Here is a 21,072-nt window from a genome sequence, read left to right as displayed (position 1 = left end):
GCAAAGAAAGTTGGAAAAATGACCATGAAGTATGCTTCCAACTTGATAAGTAGCTATGTAAATGTTATATGTTAGACAAGTTTCTAAAGTAGGTTAACAAAGAGGAATCTAGTTAGAGGTTATAGCAATAAAACTGACCATTTCATAGGAAAGGGACTAAGAACCCCTGATAACCAACCCTTAATAAAGTTTGCATTGTTCCACTGCTTATTTTAGGGTGCAGAACAGAACTGTGATGCTTAGAGCCTCCATCTCACTAGACACTTTCTCTCACCTGCCCCCATTTCAAGTTTCTTTTGCAGGCACCTTTCCTCTCTGTCTTCTGGTCACATTTTGAAGTTTGTTGTAACTCAGGCTCCTTTGTATACAGTTGAGTCCCCAGGCTGGTGACTCTCCTTTGTCAAGTCCTTCTAATTTGAAGCTGTTCACCATCTTGCCCTTTTCAACTCCATTAACCCTGGCACTTCATTATCCCCTTCCCTACACTTCCTATACCTCACATCAGCTAGGATGAGGAGTCTACCATTCCTTCCTTACACACCTCCAACTTCATCTGACTCTTACTGAAGTATGGTTGACACACAATGTTACATTAGCTTCAGATGATTCAACAAGTTTATATTCTATGCTATTCTCCCCACAAATAGAGTTACCATCTGTCACCATACAATGCTATTAAAATGTCCTTGACTATATTTCTTATGTTGTACCTTTTATTCCTGTGACTTATTCATTCCATAACTGGAAGCCTGACCTCACTCTCCCCTTCACCTATTTTGCCCATCTCCGGCCCATCTCCGGCCCATCTCCCCTCTGGCAACCATCAGTTTGTTCTCGTATTTATGGGTCTGTCTGCTCATCTGTTCATTTGCTTTGTTTCTTAGATTCCACATATAAGTGAAATCATATAGTATTTGTCTGTTTCTGTCTGACTTATTTCACTTAGCATAATACCCTCTAGGTCCATTCAAGTTGTCACAAATCTCATTCTTTTCATGGCTGTGTAATATCCCATTACATATATACCATATCTTCTTAATCCATTCATCTATCAGTGGACACTTGGGTTGTTTCCATATCTTAGTTATTATAAATAATGCTACAATAAACATAAGGGTACATATATCTTTTTGAATTAGTGTTTTCATTTTCTTTGGATAAATACTCAGTAGTGGAATTACTGGATCATATGGTATTTCTATTTTTAATTTTCTGAGGCATCTCCATGCTGTTTTCTATAGTAGCTGCACCAATTAAGATTCCTACCAACAGTGCATGAGGGTTCCTTCTTTTCCACATCTTCACCAACACTTATTGTTTTTTGTCTTTTTGATACTAGTCATTCTGAATGGTATAAGGTGATATCTCACTGTGGTTTTGACTTGCATTTCCCTGATGATGAGTGATGTTGAGCATCTTTTCATGTATCTGTTTGCCATCTGTATGTCTTCTTTGGAAAACGGTCTATTTAGGTCTTGTGCCATTTTTAATTGGATTAAAATTTGGTGTTGAGCTGCATAGGTTCTTCATATATTTTGGATATTGACCCTTTATCAGATATTTTAATTGCAAATGTTCTTTCCCACTCAGTAGGTTGCCTTTTGGTTTTGGTGATGGTTTCCTTCACTGTGCAGAAGCTTTTTATTTTGGTGTAATCCCAATAGTTTATTTTTGTTTTTGTGTCTCTTACCTGACGAGATGTATCCATAAATATGTCCGACTCTCCTTTTCTGAAGCTGGCCCCTTACTATGCATGATCCTCCACACAACCCCTGAGACAGTGAGCTCTCTCATTCCACACGATCACACTCAAATATCACTTCTTCCTTAAAGTCCTCTGAGACCACCATAGGGTTCAGTAGCACTTTGCAAATATAAGTATTATATTACATGTTTCAATTACCTGTTTGCACATCTAGGAGACTAGGAATTCCTAAACATTGGACTTCTATCTTATCTATTTTTATAATCTGCCACCTAACACAATTATGGCATATAGGGAAGTACTTAGTAATAATACTTAGGAATAATATTATTTCTTTTATGCATATATTTCCTCCAAGAATTAAAATTAGCTCATTTCTTGAGCTACACATTTGGTAATAAGGTTAAGAAAATTACCAGTGAAAATTAATAAAGCAAAGCACTTAACAATGTTTTTAATAGTATTTCATTTTTCATTTTTGGTCCTTTTTACCAAGCACTAGTACTTTCTACTTCTTAGGGGATGAATAGTAAGCCTCCTTTACTTTGCACTAAACTCTGGTTCCATTTTAAACTGTCAGATAAAAATGACTGTTCTATTTGGAAATATGCATTTATGTATTTTCTTATATCTCATCTCATTTTAGAAAAAAGTGAAGGTAGGTGATTGTATATATAACTTATAAATGTTATATTCAAAACAGTCCTACAGGGAAGAATAAGCCACAGGCAATCATATTCTTAAAGCTTCACCTGCTTGCTGGGAAGAAAAAAACATACTATCAAATGAATTCCACAAGCATATTTAAAAGGCCTTGAGATGGAATATTATAATGTGTAGGGGTGGGAAAGTTTTCCCTTCCTCCCTTCTAGGATCTTTGGCTGGTCAAGCAATTAAGTTGACGTGAGACAAATTAACAGGAGTAAAGCAAACAAAGTTTAATAAGATGTATACCACCTGTAAGCATGGGAGAAACCCAAGAAAACTAACTCTCTGAAATGGCCAAAGCCATCACCTTAAATACCATCTTCTGCTAAAGACAAAAGATGCTGGGGGTGGGAAGTCAGTTATGAGAAGTTATCAGGAAAAGCACAGTGAGCAAGGATAAGGTTGTTATGCATATTTAAGTCCCTGCCTTCTCCATTGAGAAGAATTTCTAGAGATTGAGTCCTCCCCCCTCTTCCTGATACAGTGAGGGAGACACCCTTACAAATGAAGACTTCTCTTACACATGTAAATGTCTCTTATAAAAGGGTAACGTCTACTCAGATTTCAGAGCTTCATCTGTGTCTGTTGTTTCTTAAAAATAAACATCTCATAATAATCCCATGCCAAAGAGACACATTCTGGACTGGCAAATTCTGCTCCCCTTCAATTATGAATGTAAGTGTAATCAGATCTTCCATGTTGCTTACCTTTGTAAATAGAGAATTGCATGAGCTAATAAAGTCATACTATTTCTTATTATGTAGTACCCTCGATAGTACAAATTCTTCTCACTATTTCTACATCTCCAGCAAAGCAGGGCCATCTAAAGGGAAAAAAAATTAATGAATGATATTAAAACTTTTAGATTTAACTTAAGAGCTCAACTAAAGGTGTGAGCATAACTGTTATAGATTTCAAATTGAATTTAGACAAAATATAATTTGTAAAAGGATAACACAAAAGTTGATGTCCTAACCAACCTTCTGATTTCAGGTGAGCACTCATAAGTGATGAGGATTTTGCACAGGAGGAAACTCAAATTATCATTTCTATCATTTTTTTTTTTTTACAAGAAACTGAAATCTGCTTTTCATCCCTATTAAGTTCACCCAAGCCTTGTTGCTCAATAAATACTTGCTAAAGTTGAAAATCCCAAATGAGTTTGTATGTTGCCCATTAAGTTAGAAATGATTCATGTTAAAATGATTTTGCCCACAAAGAAATTAAAAATGTAAATGAATAATCAATTGAGCCATTAAATTGGAACCCAGAGAGTAAACAGGTCAACTGAGATCAATAAAGGTAGACATCTTTTGCCTTTGAGTGGGTTTAATACCACTTGACTCAGGGTTTTGGTTGCAGTAATTATCAAGCCATAAAAAGGAGAAAACTTGGGGCGCCTGGGTGGCTCAGTCATTAAGCATCTGCCTTCGGCTCAGGTCATGATCCCAGGGTCCTGGGATCGAGCCCCACATCGGGCTCTCTGCTCCGCGGGAAGCCTGCTTCTCCCTCTCCCACTCTGCCAGCTTGTGTTCCCTCTCTCGCTGTGTCTCTCTCTGTCAAAAAATAAATAAAAATCTTTAAAAAAAAAAAAGGAGAAAACTTAGTAAACCTGAAGGAAAAGAAAGGACTTAGGTGTGCTCAGCACCTGCCCTCACACCAGAATTAAGTACCTATTAAAGAACACTTTATTGGGATTTGTTTAGGAGTTTGTTAAATAGCCTGAAGCTAGCACAGATGTCTGGGGGGCCAGATGGTCCGTGACTCCCATTGAAGTCAAGGGGAGCACTGTGCTTGTCTCTAAGGACAAAATACTAGCAGGCAGAATTCTGGAAGTGAAAATGTAGAAAGACCCTAGAGAACTGTTGGGGGAGTGAATTTTTGTTTCACTTCATCTCTCTCTCTCTCTCTCTCTCTCTCTCTCTGTTGCCTGGATGTTCTTCCCATTAGTCACCTACTTCTCTCTGATTCCCACTTTCAGAGGTGACCCTAGGCAATGAGAAATTGCTGCTCATTGGTCATCCCCTTTGCTTCATTAGACCCCTGGTGGAAGCCTGGCTTCTATCCCTTCACACACATCAGAAAGAACTGAGAAGCTGAGCACCAAATGCAGTGTGGAGGATAGTCAGCAGTTTCTGCTTTTTTAAGGCCAATCTCAGTGAAATGTAGCCACAATTAGTTCTGTAGAACAGGGACCAGCAAACTTTTTTCTCTAAAGGGCCAAATAGTACATAGCTCAAGCTTTGTGGGTCATAAGGTCACGGCAATTTCACTCTGCCAAGGTAGCAAGAAAACAGCCATAGGCAACATGCAAATGAACAAGTATGGTGTGTTCCAACAAATCTTTATTTATAACAAACAAACAAGGAGGCCAGTGTGGTGGGATCAGCGTGAGAGGGGAAGGGTAGTGGGAAAGTAGGTCAGAGAAACGCACCATATAGATCATGGAGGATTTTAGAGACCACAAGGAGGGCTTCTGCTTTTCATGAAATGGGAAAGCCATTGGACAGTTTACAGCAGAGGAGTGACATGATCAGATTTACATCATAAAAAGATCATTCTGGCTCTTGTATGGATAATACAATACAGGCAGGCAAGGGTAAAAATAGGTAGCTTCTAGAGAAATCAAGGCAACTGAGGAAGGTAAGTAATAGAGGAGTAAGAAATTGTCAGTTTCTAGAAATATTTCAAATGTTGAGCTAGCATAATGCCCTGAAGAAGTAGAGGCTGGCTGAGAGAGAAACAGAGGAGTCAAGGGTGAATCTAAACTTTTTAGCCTGAGCCAATGGAAGGAGTTAACATCACCTAAGGTGGGGAAGGTTATAGATGGAACTACTTTGGAGGAATAAGGATGATACCAGAAGTTTGTTCAGTCGTAAACACGGTTAAGTTTGAATTTGTAATATCTACTACATTCAAATGAAGGTGATGAATAGGCAGCTAATATATAAGTCTGGAGTTCAAAATGTGGTGTGAGCTGGAGATACAAATTTGAGAGTCCTCAGTATATAGATGGGACTAAATAAGGCCATCAAGGAAATGAGTTCCAGCCAGATGCCTCTAGCCCTGAGTTCACAACACATAGTCCTCAAGAGATTTTTTTTTCATCCATGGTTGCCTTAAGTCATTTTTCTCAACACATCAGAGCCATGAGATTTCTAAAATGCAGCCTACAATAAAGAGCTATTAACTATCACTTGAAACATTATCTCAAAGCTTTACAATGAGGATTAATTTGAAATAAGATTAACATACATAAAAATGTTAGTGATTGGAAAACAATAAATTCAAGGAGAAGACACAATAGAAATGAAAGCCACAAATACCACAATAACTAAATTCTTGAGTTCTTATGTGGCACATGCTCTTTTAAAAAATTTGCATAATTAACTCATTTAATATGTTCAACCACTCTATGAATAAGTGAAATAACTGCTCTTATGGCTGTATGGCTGTATTTAAATAGTGACTCGGATTTGTTATGTTTATTACTTTCCCTCCATCTTCTATAGAAAGCAAAAAGAATATATTGTCCAGAACCAAGAATCTTGACAGAGGCCTAATATTTGGCCTTGAAGAAAATTAACAGTTTGGTATAAATAACCAAGCCAAAATGAAAGATATTCAGTAGGCAATCAGTGCCAAATAAAACAATAAGTAAATCTTTTCCCTTTCAGCAATCAAAACTCGCCCCACTGTGTTATGATGACCATTTGTGCTAGCCAAAACACTTCTGCTACAAGCCCTCCTACAATCGCACCTGAAATAGCTGGGAGATAGAAGTCCTTGGCACTCAGAACCAACAAGATAATAAATTGCAGTTCTTTTTTTTTTCCTGTTCTCACTCTTTTCTACCCTTCCTTTCCACCCACTCCAGTCCTCTGCCCAGAACCCTATTCAAATTTTCGGAATTCTGTTTGGAACCCAATCTTTAGTGCACAGAGGTATATTGTTTTTTAGCTACCATTGATATCAGCAAGAATTCAAGACTAAAATATTCAGGTTGAGCTAACTGCAGCACAGTTCATCTCAAATATTTTGAGTAGATTCTTCTTTGAGGTCCTTTGATCAAGGGACACAGTTTTTCTTTTGGGAAGTCTCTAGCTTTTTTTTTTTTTTGATGCACTTTTGAAAAATCGTATGTATGAAGATCTGCACTTAAAAGTGCTATATTTCCCCCAGGTAATTCACTCACTTACCCGTTTCCATTTCTTAGTTCTGATTTTTCCTTACCTCTGGAGGGTACATAGATCCTCTTAAGAATCCTATTAGATTTGGGTATATTAATATACCAACAAGTCTGTGAAATGCCATTTCACATGTTTCTAAGTACAAATGAAGAGGAAATTAACATTTAAAATGTACGATCTTATCTGTGGGTCCCAATGGTTTACTGCATTCATCTTTATGGCATCAACCCCACTGATGTGGTTTAATGAACAGGGAATTGGATTAAGACTCCAGAAAACATAGGTACTTTTCTTTTGAACTAATACTCATTAAATGTAACTAAGCTGTCCAGAAATGAACTGGACTGCAGTGTGAGGTGGAAAATTTCTCAAATAGAGAGGCGTTCAGCAGCAGCTGTGTGGAGGGGAATCATGCATGAAGTAAAGGTTTGACCTTAAGGTCCCTCCCAGTTCCTGGCATCTGTGACTTATTTTTAGTGCTGATCTAAACAATTAACCTCACTGTGTCTCACTTTCCTTACTGTAAAATAATACTGACACCTTTTCACCTCGAAAGTATATTCTGAGGTTTATTAAGATGTTTATAAGGCATGTAGCATCCTTCATACAAGGGGTAATGTAAATAGCAAGTTTATTATTATTTAAGTAGAAGGAATGGGAAATTTTAAACCCTCACTGGAAATAGCGGCTTCTTTTTTTCCCTCCTCCATATGCTCCACCTGTTCCCAGAGTCACTCCCTGTGCATGCAAATCAGCATTTTTCTGTGTCATGTCTGAGTGCACAGAGTGGATAGGTGGCCAAAACTAGTGTTTAGAATTGGCCATTTGGACATTTTTGAAAGTTATCTCCACATGCAGAGCCCAACTCAAACTCAGGTGAAATAAACAGGCTCCTTGCTCTGAAGTGCTTTTAAAACCAAAGATGTGGTTTCCAATTGCATTCCTGGGGGTGGGAGTGGAGGAAGGAGGCTCTTATGGTGTTGTTTTCTATCTCCATGTTTACTCTTTTTATTTAGCAAGAGGTGAACTTAGAAAAAAGATGCCAGAAAAGTACAATGAACTCCTGTATGCCTTTCATCTAGGTTCATCATGTAATCCTTTGGCTACATTTGTTTTAATGCTCTGTGATTCTCTCTATATAAAACAATTACAGCAACAATAAACAATAATAGTAATAAGTAATAGTGTTGTAATAGTAAGTGGCAGACATCATGACCTTTTCACCCCTAAATGCATTAGTATGTATTTCCTAAGAACTAGGGTTATAACCACACTACAATTAGGAAATACAGGAAACTTAACACTAATACAGTACTATTATATACAAATAGGATAATAGTTCTTAAAGAATGCTCTGCAGAGATGACAGAGTCTAGGGGAGCTGGTCTTTGCTGGCCAGAAGGGCTCATTGCAGGTTGTTCTAAACAACTGAGGCTTTCCCAGTGACCAGAGGACACCATGATTTCCCCTCCAGAACATGGCTTTGCCCCACGCACAGAGCCCCCTGTGCTGCCGTTGGCCAATGGTGTTGTGGGCCCTTCAGCTTTATTCACCTGGATGAAAGGGACTCAGAGCCAACTTACCCGACTCCCCACCCTCATAGAAGTCACTTGTGCCCTGGCGCACCTCACACCCTCCCCTCACAGGAAAAGGCTGATGGAGGTCGCTGGGTCTACACTGATCCATCTCTCTCAATCTCTCTCTCTCTCTCTCTCGATAGATAGATAGATAGAGATGATAGATAGATGATAGGTAGATAGATAGATAGATAGATAGATAGATAGATAGATAGATAGCTGATAGATAGACACACACCATATTACAGTTTCTCTGATTGACACAATAATACCCTTACAGGATTTTTTTGAATCCAAGATCACTCATTGCATTTAGTTGTCATCTCATTTTACTCTCCTTTAGTCTCCTTTGGTTCAGCCTTCCTTTGCCTTTCATGACCTCGACATTTTTGAAGAGTCCAGGTCAGCTTTATTGCAGAATGTCCCTCAGTTGGGTTTGGTTGTCTCCTTAAGTGCATTTTATTTTTCAAGTCCCTCCACCATGGTGGGCTAGAAAGACTACCACCATCACCAGATTTGCATGCACCCTAACCCTCCTCTGCAGCTGGAGTCCCATCCTGGGAGCACTGGGTCACTCCTCAAGGCTAGCTTCCAAACACAGCATGACCATTAGCTTTCAATTTCCTTTCCCTTTGTTTAGCAAATAAATTTTAACTATTCTTTACAACAAACTGCAATTGATGGATTGCTGCAAAATGCAAATAAAAGGGAAGCTTTCTCTAACTTTTTTCTCCTGTGGGTGGGGGAAGGCTTTTAAATTGTAAATTATACAATGTTTGCTAGTTAAGGCAGAAAGGCTTTTTTTTTTTTTTTTTTTTTTTTTAAGCAAACAATTGCTTTGGGAAGAGAAATGTAAACCTCACTGTTCCACCCTCATTCTTCTTCCCACAATTTCCTCTGTAATCTTTAAATCTGCTGAGCTTTTTCCTTCCTGAGGCCAATTCACCTGCAAGCAGACAAACTGAAAAAATTAGGGACTTAGTAGTGAGTATTTCCAAAAGACAAATTTAGACCAATTAGAAACTGGTCTTTCGTACTGAGCTGTTCTCCTTTCTCCTCTATTGGTATTAAAATAACTGTCTGCATGGTCACCTGTTTTGAGGAGGAGAGAGCAAAATGTCTATTAATGGCCTCATTTGCCAACTAAAGATTGAATGCTTTGTGCTAGTCCAAAGTTTTCTTTCTCTGTTTATTTATCCAGTTACTTATTCATATAGCTAGCTAGCTAGCTAGTTAGTTAGTTATTCAGTTAGTTAGTTGACCTGAAATCTAAAAGTCAAGAGGGACCACTGATTTGATAAAAAGAATCTGAAATTGGTAGTCAGAAGGTAGACCTGGATTCAAGTCCTGGACTTAAGAACCTTAGTAAGACCTTGGGGTCTTGAGCAAGTTGCTCCATCAGCCTCCATCAGCCTCAGCTTGTGAATTATAAAAATTGAGTAGTAATTGATACTCATCGATGTCACAAGAGTTGATGGGATGAAATCCTTCTATGGGCTTTTTTTTTTTTTTTGCTTTTGCTTTTGCGTTTTATACAACTTTATTCCAAGCTGAGGATCTCAACATAAAACTAGACACTGGTGAACTGTTTTCCTTACTAATTCTGAATTACTGTAAATTTACAAGTTCTGCTAGCAGTTCAACACTTAAATAGGTTAAATAATCTCGGACATGTGGTAGATTTCATGTAATGAAAATACCTGAAACAATTAATGCAACATACCGAGCTGATCAAAATGAAATGAACATTGGAAACCAAGGCTGCAAGATTATTACTAACATATTGCAATACTACGTTACAAATTACCAGTACATTGTTTATTATGGTTCTAGCCATATAGGAACAACTGAAGCCCCTTTCTTAAAGCAAGATGGGTTCATGTCCCATACCCTGGGTTTAGCATGGGGTTTGGCATATAATGAGCATCCAGGAAATGTTTTCCCATAAAAATGAATGAACAAATGGAAAATGTATTCAACTTTAAAATACCATTAACATGGGTAAGTCATCATGATAGGAAGATGCACTTCATATTGACATTCCATTCAGCAAAGAACAAAAGAGCAGTTTGTTGCAGCACATGAAATGCACTTTTTAAATGGTTTTCCCATCTTATTTAAAGGCCACATTGACCTCCTTTGTGGTCATGCTCCAGTATAAGAAAAAAGAAAAAAAAAAATGAGACCCAAGTAGCCAGGAGTAAAGAAGAAAGGAGAGTGGGTCCATGTTTCTATTTTTTTTCCCATCTTATCAAATAATCCAAAATTATCTCTGTTCCCTCAGCACCAGCAATCTGTTTGTAAGGCTGGACTGTAAGGTAGAAAGATTGAGTACTGGACTCACAGAAAATTTGAACTAATGGCTCCTCCTAACTATCTTTGTGACCCTGACAAGTTACTTAACTGCTCTGAGCCTCAGTTTCCTTGTTGGAAATAATGAAGTTAGTAATGCTTACTTCACAGGATTACTGGAGGATTAACAACTATGCAAGCCCATGTGCTCGGTTTTCTTCCATTTTTAATATTCATCAGTGGCTCAGGACTAGTGATCCCAGAAGCGAAGAGGATAAGTGGCTCATCACTGATACTTGAGAGCCTTCAACCACACTGATTGGTTTGAAAAAAAGCAAGAGTCCATGAAAACTACATTCCAACAATTTCAATTATTATGTAAAAATTTTTTAAAAAATAATGAGCAATAAATCTTGTTATGGTTCTACAGATCCTAACCACTACCAAACCCGCCCCCCCCACCACAATTGCTTGCATCCATTAGACTCTGAAGAACAGCTTAATTAGAAAGTTACTGTATGTACTTCAGATCGTAACCTATCCAAGATGTTAGAGAAATCTTTTAACATCTGAGCCACAAAAATGTACCTTGGGTGGAGGGGGTGGATAACTAAATAAATAAAACAAGAAAATGAAAGAAATGTATCAAGTCCAGAGGTGGCTGGCATCCACGACAGGGCATACCAAAGTTTCCATCTGAATACTGATAAAACTTAATATTGATTACTTGAAGTTGACAAATCCTAAAGACACAGAACTGTGTAATAAAAAAAAAAATTTCAGTTTTCCAATGTGATGAGAGTCCTCGAGTGATAACCAACATCATGCAGTGTAGCAATCACAAGTTAATGTTAGGGGAAATAAGATGGAGGCTTTATAGCAGTTTGCCTTACTCCAGTAAAGTATGTCTATTAAAGAATGGTGCAGCTCAGTAGATTCACACTTGTAGTGAATCAAATATTCTCTGTCAAATTAGTTGGCTGTATACACTTTCTTACAATTATCAGTGGTGGATTTTAAAGGAATTTTGTTTCTGCTTTTATTATCATAATCTCTAAAAACTCTATGGTCCTTCTTTTTTTAATCAAGAAAGGATTTTCCAATTCAATGTTCAATCATATTAGAAAGAGGATGTGATGAGCCATTTCTAAATAGTTTCTATGGTAGGAACTGGAAAATTATATAGAAAACCCAGCTAATTAGCTGGGAAAGAGTATGCTATACATAAATACTTGATGAATAGTTTACAGAGGTTTACAGCCCCAATAAATTTTAGTATTCTATTGTCTGTTTTGTTTTGTTTTGTTTTGTTTTAAGCAAGCATTATCCATTTCATTGAACACCTTTGGAAACTTTAAGCAACTTTTGTTTACAAAAGTTTTACAGTTACAGACTTGGTTTATTAAAGATTTGTGGTGTTGGCCAAAAGCTGGAGAGGACAATTGCATTTAACAAAATTCAACATTCACTTAGGAAAACTGTGTTTCCAAATCACACATGCCCACAAAAGGAAAATACAGTATAATCCACCATAGAAAGGGAAATGACAAATGAGAAGTTAATAGTGTAGGGGTGCCCAGGTGGCTCAGTCGTTAAGCATCTGCCTTCGGCTCAGGTCATGATCCCAGGGTCCTGGGATCGAGCCCCGCATCGGGCTCCCTGCTCCACGGGGAGCCTGCTTCTCCCTCTCCCACCCCCCCTGCTTGTGTTCCCTCTCTCGATGTGTCTCTCTCTGAAAAAAATTAATAAAATTTAAAAAAAAAAGAGAAGTCAATAGTGTAACCTTTAGGAAGGTAGCCACTTGATACATTTTGGGAATGATATGAGTTTGACTGTAAATGACAATAAACAAATCCTCTTTAGACAGAACAGTCTGTTGCATGATGGGATGTCATTTTCTAGGTCTCATTCGTCTGCAAGAGCTCATCAAAGCTCCCTCCAGATATAACATTAAAATCAAAATCCGCCAGCTGCCTTCTGGGAATAAAGATGCCAAGCCTTTACTCAAGGAGATGAAGAAGGGCAAGGAGTTCTATGTGATATTTGATTGTTCACATGGAACAGCTGCTGAAATCCTTAAGCAGGTAAGAGCGGCAGGGAAGAGGTAAAGTTGGGGGGGTGTGGATTTGTTGATTTCCCTTTCTCAAAAATGCCATCTGGTTTCACTTAGTGCAGCATGATAAAACTGCAGAAGTCCGGTTTAGGCTGAGGCAGCTTTAGGAGCCCTTTTAAAGGATTCAGGGAGTTCATAGGGCTCAGGGAGTTCAAAGAAGCCACCTGTTATATATAGTTGTAGATGTGGGGTCCTATGTATTGGGAGGCATGTAGATCCTATCAACAGAGAAGGATGACATTTCAAGGTGATTAAGCATCTTTTCTTTTACATCTCTTGAAAAGACTGAGCAGATTTCATTTACATAACACCTGACTTGTCCTAAATATATCTTCCTCATGGCAAGACCTCTTTTGTCAAACATACATGATTCTGAGCATAGTGAAAAGGGGGCACAGGGACAACAAAGAAAAGATGCTTCTCTCTTCTAACTTGTCACAGACAATGAGCTGCCATGCATTAATCTTGATGAATAATGGGGGTGGAAACACTTGATAAATTATGAAATCGTATGTAAATGAAAGATTTAGTAATGTTAGGAATAATAACAACAGGGTAATCATTTTTGAGAACTTCAGGATATAGCACTGGTCTTATGCTCATAAAAGAAAATTCAGAATTAGGGGTGCCTGGGTGGCTCAGTCGTTAAGCGTCTGCCTTCGGCTCAGGTCATGATCCCAGGGTCCTGGGATCCAGCCCCACATCGGGCTCCCTGCTCAGTGGGAAGCCTGCTTCCCCCTCCCACTCCCCTGCTTGTGTTCCCTCTCTCACTGTGTCTCTATCTGTCAAATAAGTAAATAAAAAATCTAAAAAAGAAAATTCAGAATTAAAAAAGATAAAGCATAGACCAATGGTCCTCAGCGCAGAGGGATTTTGTACCCTCAGGGACTTTTGGCAATGTCCGGACACATTTTTGGTTGTCATATAGGGGACAGTGGTACTCTCCTGGCAACTAGTAATTAGAGGCCAGAGATGCTACTAAACATTCTATCATGCACTGGACATCCCCCACAACAAAGAGATGTATATCCTAAGATACCACTAGTGCTGAGGTTGAGAAACTCTGGTATAGACAAAGACAACAGAAAAGGCTAGCCAGATGCTTAAAATAGAGGCATTAATAAAAGATCAAGGGATGAATTTGGAGGAACATGGGAAAAAATAGCCAGGTCATATTTACGTGGCCTTAAATGGGTGTCTCTTTGTATTTAATTTAAGCAGTTACTGTGGCAAAAGGCAATGTTCTTATCTGAAATGACACAAACTATTATTATAGTCCCTGGTTTAATAGGTTTGGGATGTGCTATGTGGTTGACTGACAATGGGCACTACTTTGATAAGTAGATCAACCCCTCTGCACAAATGTAGAGCTGTGGATTTCCGAACCACTTGGGAGAGCTCTTAGAGCAGCCATCCTACCTGACTCTCCAGTGTTGGATCTCATACTTGAAGGGCATCTCTCTGAAGCCATTGAGTTCAGAGTTGAGTTTTTAATTTCACTGCAAGTAAACAATCAGGAAAGTTGACTAGAGGTTTCTATTATCTCCTGGATGATTACACTAAAAATCTATTTCAAGTCATAGAACATATTTAAAGTTGCAGTCAAAAACAATCTTAGGGCGGCGCCTGGGTGGCTCAGTCGGCTCAGTCGGTTAAGCGTCCGACTCTTGATGTCAGCTCCAGTCTCGATCTCAGGGTTGTGAATTCAAACCCCCATTGGGCTCCATGCTGGGCATGGAGTCTACTTAAAAAAAAAAAAGAAAAAAAAATCTTAGACATCATCAAGGCTAATCCTCTCACTTGAGAGGAGCAAGAAACTGGAACCCAGCTGCCTCTATCCCACACTGCACCTTGTCCACTATGAAATGTTGCTTTTCCAGTTAGGTGGAGAATATGTGTTACCTACTTCTAGACTATAGTTGCGTTAACAAATCTTGGATATTATAATTATAATGATATCTCAGTAAAGAAAACAAGCATGTTGCAGTGATGTCAACAGCTCACTTTAAAGGTAAAATAAATACAATCAGCGGCACTTTATCTTAAGGCTTCATTTGAGAATTTCAGTACAGTCCATTAAAGTGTGTAATAGGGTATGAACCAGAACCGAGAAAAACACCCAGATTTTATGTGTAGCCCTCAAAATGCCAAGAAGTATTTCTCCCCAGGAACGTGTTATAACAGACTGGGGACTTCCATTACATTTAAGAGAATGATTTGCTGACAAGGCTTCTCTTGGCGAGATACCCATTTGGCTCACATAACTGGCTACTTCTCTCCCAAAGCACAGGCTTGGACTGGGCAAGTCTGGGAAAGAGCTGCTAGAGTTTCTCCCTTTCAATAAATATGGATATGATGTTCCTTTGATGAAAGTGGCTCTTTCCTGGTAGCATAGAGATTACATCATTCAGAGATTGATTTTTTAAACAACAAACCAAGAAAAAAAAAAAAACCTTCTTAGTGAAGCACTCCCAAGAAATGTCTGCCGAGGGTAAGGGGGAGAGGGATTAGTTCAGCTTTGTTCTAAACATTGACACGAAACCTTTTGCCTTTATTCTGTGCCATATCGTATTCTATCTTGTGTTTACTTTTCCTCATCATGTGTGTGGTAAGATTGCTGTGAGGTATTGGGGGAAACTACTAAAGAGCATATTCATCCACCTTTTGTTGTAGACTAATGAACTACAAATGTTGGGGGAGGGGAGAGCCTTTTAAAATGTTCCAGCATAAAACCCCTCCCTTACTGTATGTGAAAATACCGTCACTCTGAAATCACACCAGAGGATCCAGGTTGCCATGAAGGTCCTCCAGATTGGTTTAACTGGGTTTAATCTGGACCTCCAAGAAGCTGTGTGGTTGGAAAGTGAGATTGAAGACCTCAGGACTTTCTATTCTGGTCAAAATGAGGCCCAGTGCTCTGTGTGATCCAGTTTGACTTGACCCATTGGCTTTGGGCAACAAGCTGTAGAAACAAAGAGACCTTCCTTCTGTCTGCCAAGCGTGTCCCCAGGGAAGCTGAAGACTGCAGGAGTTCAAGGTCCTAATTCTGGCCACCATTCAACCAATCTCTTCCTACCTCTTCTACTGAGGTGCAAATGATGGTGCCTGGCATGCTATATACTGTCTTACGAAGCCTCAAATAACCCCTGGGGTAAATTTGGTATTCTCAGTTCAGAGTTGAAGAAACTAAAGCTCAGATAGGTTAAATGCCCTGACGAGGTCACTCTCTGAGTAGCCAGGCTGCCTCATGGTCTCCGGACCACCTATTCTCAGAGCCTGTGTGCACATTTTACCGTGCAGGGCCCCCATTCAGAATGGATAAGCCATTCCATTTCGAAACAGGTTTCCAGAAACGTCTGAAAAAAACACAACCACTTGCTGCTAGTCTCCTTCAGATGAAATTAATATTAACAGCTCCCGCTTTTTTGGTGACTAAAATCATTGCTGATAAAATTTTCCCTGCCAGGTCAACTTGGCTTTCTTCTCAAGCACATTTCCCATTATTTCCGTGCATTTCCCTGCACCTTCATCATATTTTACTACTTTTTAATGATTCTTCAGAAAAAAAAAGAAATCAAATGCACTTCAAAGATACCTGACATCTATCTAAAAGTAAAAATTGGGGGAAAGTCTATAGTTATTCTTGAGCATGCTAATCTCTCCAACAAAGTAATTATTTCTATTCACATTGAACAAGTGCTATATGATCAGAATCTGAAAAGTTATTTCCCAAAAATTAGTTAGAAATTCAAATGTTAAGACTTGATTAGGCTACAGAGGAACAGAGATTCCGTATGAATGATCTCTCTTCGTGAATTTCTGTAGCCTGAGAGTGGCCCCAGCAACCAGCAGCACACACAGGGGTCCCATCCCATCACTTGGTGTCCTCTTCTCTCCCTGCCCATCCGCCACCTCCCAGCTGGTGTCCTGCTGCTTCACAAGGATACTCCCATCTCCCAGCCTGTCTCCAGCATGGACACCCCCAGTCCTTGCAACTCCTCGCTTTTACTTCCTCCAAGTCCCACTCTCTTCCCACTGACTCTCCAGTGCCCACCTTATCTGCACCCTTGTTTGCTTCTGAGTGTGATCCTACCAAGAGAGTGGCTGATGGGAAGTGAATTTAAAGATAAGGAACAAGATAAGAAGACTGTAGCAGCACGCTTAAAATGTGCCCAGTGCCATGTTGAGTGATAAGCAACCATCTCCTTTAATCTACACAACAGCTTTTGGTATAATTAGTATTATCCCACTTTTGCACACAAAAAAATGAAGCTCAGAGATAGTAATAATTTCATCTACCATGTAATGAGCATGCTCTTAATCCAAAGATCCAGGCATTGACTCATTTGTTGTCCATATTCCCTACAATACTATAACCTCCAAGAGGATAGAAACCTCCTTTGTCTTGTTCCCCCAAATCCTGAGCATGTACAACATTACTTGACACATAGCGCTCAACACTGCTCTGTTGAATGTATAAAGGGAAAGGGTGAATGAATGATCCAAGAACTGTACTAGAAGCTCTTGATAAAAGCAAGCTCCAAAATCACCTCCCTTCCACCTGACTCAGTGTACTATACTCTCAACTCTGCCAAGACATTTGAACGAGTTGCTCTTCTATGCCTCAGTTTCCTCAAAGGAAGATTTTATTCAACCCCTGAAATCCTATATTTTTAAGAACTGTAATGCATTTCAGCCTACAATTCCACTTCCTGAAAATAAATTTGCCTCTTCAGAGAAATGCATAATCACTTTCAAATCCTGTAATAGGATTGAGAAAGCAAGTCACAATTTCAAGCACGGTAGTCGGAATCCTAATTCGTCCCTGATAGAAAGGGAGGGAATGCTGTGATGCTCCATCCAGCAGGGAAGCTGCATCAGGGCTGGGCCACGTCCCTGAGCTGGAGAGCAGCCATACTGAGCGTGAACATACTGTTTCCGACTCAGGAAACCTGCTCTCTTGTTTACATGAACAAGTGCGTCAGAAGAGAGACTTTTTTCCCCTCACAACACTTATAGCAATGAGTATGAAGCTATAATTGAGCCATTAGTCTCCATAAAACATTTTAGTACCAAAATATTTTGTGGAATTATATCACATTTTCTCCTGTCAACATTTGTGTGCTCTTGTTTTTTTGGGTTTTTTTTCCTTTCTGTCAATTAACATAAAAACAAGGCCGGGGAGAAAATGTATTTTTTTAATGCCTGGCTTCCCTCTACTAGAATGTACAGCAGCAATGCTGATTAATCAAATAATTTTGTGCATTGATTCTTTCCTCATAGAAGTTGGGCCTATCGCCTGGGACCGGGACAAACAGAGATGGTTAGAAGAGGTTCATTTCATGTTTCCCCAGGACAGAAGCCTGTCAGTCTTCATCTCTCAACACAGAAAACAGCCAGTCAAGCAGTAGAGCTGTGATATGCCAAGAGGTTGCAAACCTGTGTTTGGAACCCACACCCACTAAGTCAGATACGCAACTCCATCTCTAATCATAAACACACAGAATAGGCCAAAGACCTTAAAAACTACTTTTACAGAACTTTCTGTGTGCCAGGTACTGTGATAAGCAGATAAAATGCATCACTCACTTAATTTTTATGAGAAAATTCTGTGCACAAGAAACTGACAGAGCTCAGAGAGATTTTGTAACTTGCCCAAGGTCACAGAGTCAGCAGTGGCTAGGCTGGGATTCGAAACTTACCTCAGGATTTAAAAGTGAAAAAAAAAAAAAAAATCCCAGTATGCTGCTCTTATGTACACCAAGATGCCAACCGATTCTCCTCGCAATAGAACATGGAACACATTCTAGTTAAGCTTTGTACTCCTTTGATGCAATTGTTTTCATTCTATTATCCAACATCCAGTCATTTGTCTAGTTTACATAAGTCCTCAAGAAATGGTGATTAGATTGAAGCCAAGGAGAGAATGTGGTAGAGACACAGTAGAAAATTCACTCTTTCATTTAACACTTATTTGTTGAGCACTGATGAAGGTGAGAAAGATACAACAGTAAAAACAACAAGAAAAAAATAACTCCCTGCCCCCTTGAGAAAAAGAGAGCTTGAAAATGAAAGTCACAGAATGTGGCTATCCAATGCCCACAGACTGGTGAAAGATGGGGAAACTCATTTCTAAAGCAGAAAGGGACTGGGACTAGAGTCTTAGACTAAAGGTTGGTAGATGCAGTTGCAAATTCTGCTCTTGCTCTAATAGAATAAAATAATTGTCATTCATTGGGCACTCACTATGTGCCAGACTATGCTATGCATTTGACTGGAATGTCTTCTTCTCCTCTCAAAATATCCCATGTTACAGATGAGACAAATGAAGTCCACCTAATGGAATTTCAAACCAGGGCTTAACATGCCAGTGGTCTGAGTTTCTTAGGTCCTTTAAATATGCTACTTTGAGCAAGTCTGTTGATTCTTCTTCAACCCAGTCACTTCATCTGTAAAATAGGATTGTTGGATTCTAATCTTGCTAAGGTTCTCTTCTGTTCTGAGCCTCCATGCATAGAAATCATCAAGAATCCTCTTCCCAGTGTCCAAACATAAAGAATTTGCACATTGCCTTGTACTTAGTAAGCTTTCAAAGAAATGGGGAAATAATTAAGCCGTTCATTTTTTTTTTTTAAGTTCCTAGAGTCCTTTGGTAGTCTTTGAGACAGTTAATTGATGGGAAGTTCATTACTTTGGCTAAATCCTGACAATGTAATAATGATGATTCTCAATTTATTTTAACTGATGATAATTTATAGTATATCATATAATTATTTTGGCAGCACATTCTCATCCTAATTGTTTCTCTCAGGCTGAGACTAAAATCTATTTACATTTCCTGAGCACAGAGTTAGTTTTGGTTGTAAGGAGTGGTTCATAGATATGGGTATGTTACTTAATATGCACAAGAATTAATTGAGCTCTGTGGATAACTAACAATGTAGTGAAGGGATTTGCAATGTGTCCACATTCTTAGTGCACAGGATGCCCGTTTGCATACTCGCAAAAACTTCCAAACAGTAGATTTGGAAAAGGGTATAGATTTGTTTCTATCTGAATTGGGAGGTAATAAAAATCACATGCATGCCTCAGAAATACTGTAATGCTTAATTCCAGCTACATCAGAATTTGGCTGTAATAGGTGATAAGAGAAATTATCCTTGCAGTAGAAGTGGAGGTAATTTAGAAGAAATCATGTAAATAATTTGAATATGTGTACATCAAAGCATGTCATAAACCTTTAGCAGGATTAGTGAACTTCAGCTTTATTCAAAATTTTGGGGATGTTCATTCCCCTCAATGTGCCTTTTTCAGGAGAAAGGATCCATAGCTTATATCAGGTTCTCTAAAGAAGCCTGAAGACTGAAGTAGGTTAAAACTCACTTTGCTATGTTAACCACATCAGGTTCTTCAACACTTCATAAATGTAAGATTTTACCAAAAGAATCTTCCCACCCTACTTTCCCCAGGACTATTAGCCAAATCCTTTCTGCTTAAGGGTGACCCTGTAGGATGTAAATTTCACCATTTATTCAGCTAGCATGTATTAGATGTTTTGTATGTGATAAAGACTATGCCAAGATAGAGGGGAAATAAAATATAATGAAAAACTCCAATGTATTGGATGAGATCATTTAGCAGAGGACCTTGTAATTCATTATTTGCTATATCGGTAGAATGGGAATTTCATAGTACATATCTCGCATTGTTCTGAGAGAAGTTAAACATGACAATGCCTATAAGGCATTAAATCTACCACTGATGCATGAAATAGCCCACATGTGAGAGATTACCATCATCAATATCATCAGTGGTATTGTGCCTAGGCAAAACTACAAGAGTGATACAGTGTTTCCCACTGCTAACCTTGTCACTGCATTATCTCCTACACTTTGTCACAACAATGGTCCCCAAACCTCCTCTCAGCCTGACTTCCCAAGTCTCTCTATCATATCTTGCCTGATGTCATTAAATCTCCACACCAAACTTAACACACTACATCTTCCTCCTTTTCTTCCTCCAGCCAACCACTTTCTCCTCCTGCCCCTATCTTGGTGGCCAGAAACACCAACCAATTGCTCAAGCCAGAGACCTAGGAGTTCACTTGACTCTACCTTACCCTTCCTATTTGTGAGTTACCAAATGTTGTAGCTTCTGCTTTCTGAATGTTTCAGATTCAACCTCTTTTTCTCCATCTCTATCATCATCTTTCTACTACACTACAGTTGATTGCTCTGTCATGAACCCCCACCTTTTTCCCCATCCAACATCCATGTAGCCTCAAAAACTGTTATTCCAAATAAAATAGATGACCTTATACCTCTCATTTGAAATTCTTTTTTTAAATTTTTTTATTGTTATGTTAATCACCATACATCATTAGTTTTTGATGTAGTGTTCCATGATTCATTGTTTGTGCATAACACCCAGTGCTCCATGCAGAACGTGCCCTCTTTAATACCCATCACCAAGCTAACCCATCCTTCC

General features: G+C 38.9%; 1 protein-coding gene across 1 annotated transcript in view; it reads left to right on the top strand.

Moving 5' to 3' along the window:
* Nucleotides 1-21,072, top strand: part of GRIK1 (glutamate ionotropic receptor kainate type subunit 1) — a 130,410-nt gene that overhangs the window by 11,281 nt on the left and 98,057 nt on the right. The window contains exon 4 of the mRNA XM_081819155.1: nt 12,375-12,556. Within this exon, the coding sequence (XP_081675281.1) occupies nt 12,375-12,556 (182 nt within the window). The remainder of the gene's footprint in view (nt 1-12,374; nt 12,557-21,072) is intronic.

This window comes from Leptonychotes weddellii, chromosome 1, assembly GCF_054177405.1.
Source record: "Leptonychotes weddellii isolate Sample4059 chromosome 1, ASM5417740v2, whole genome shotgun sequence".
In the NCBI taxonomy this organism is placed as follows: domain Eukaryota; kingdom Metazoa; phylum Chordata; class Mammalia; order Carnivora; family Phocidae; genus Leptonychotes; species Leptonychotes weddellii.
The sequence above is the reverse complement of the archived record's forward strand: the minus strand, read 5'-3'. Positions and strand labels throughout refer to the sequence as shown.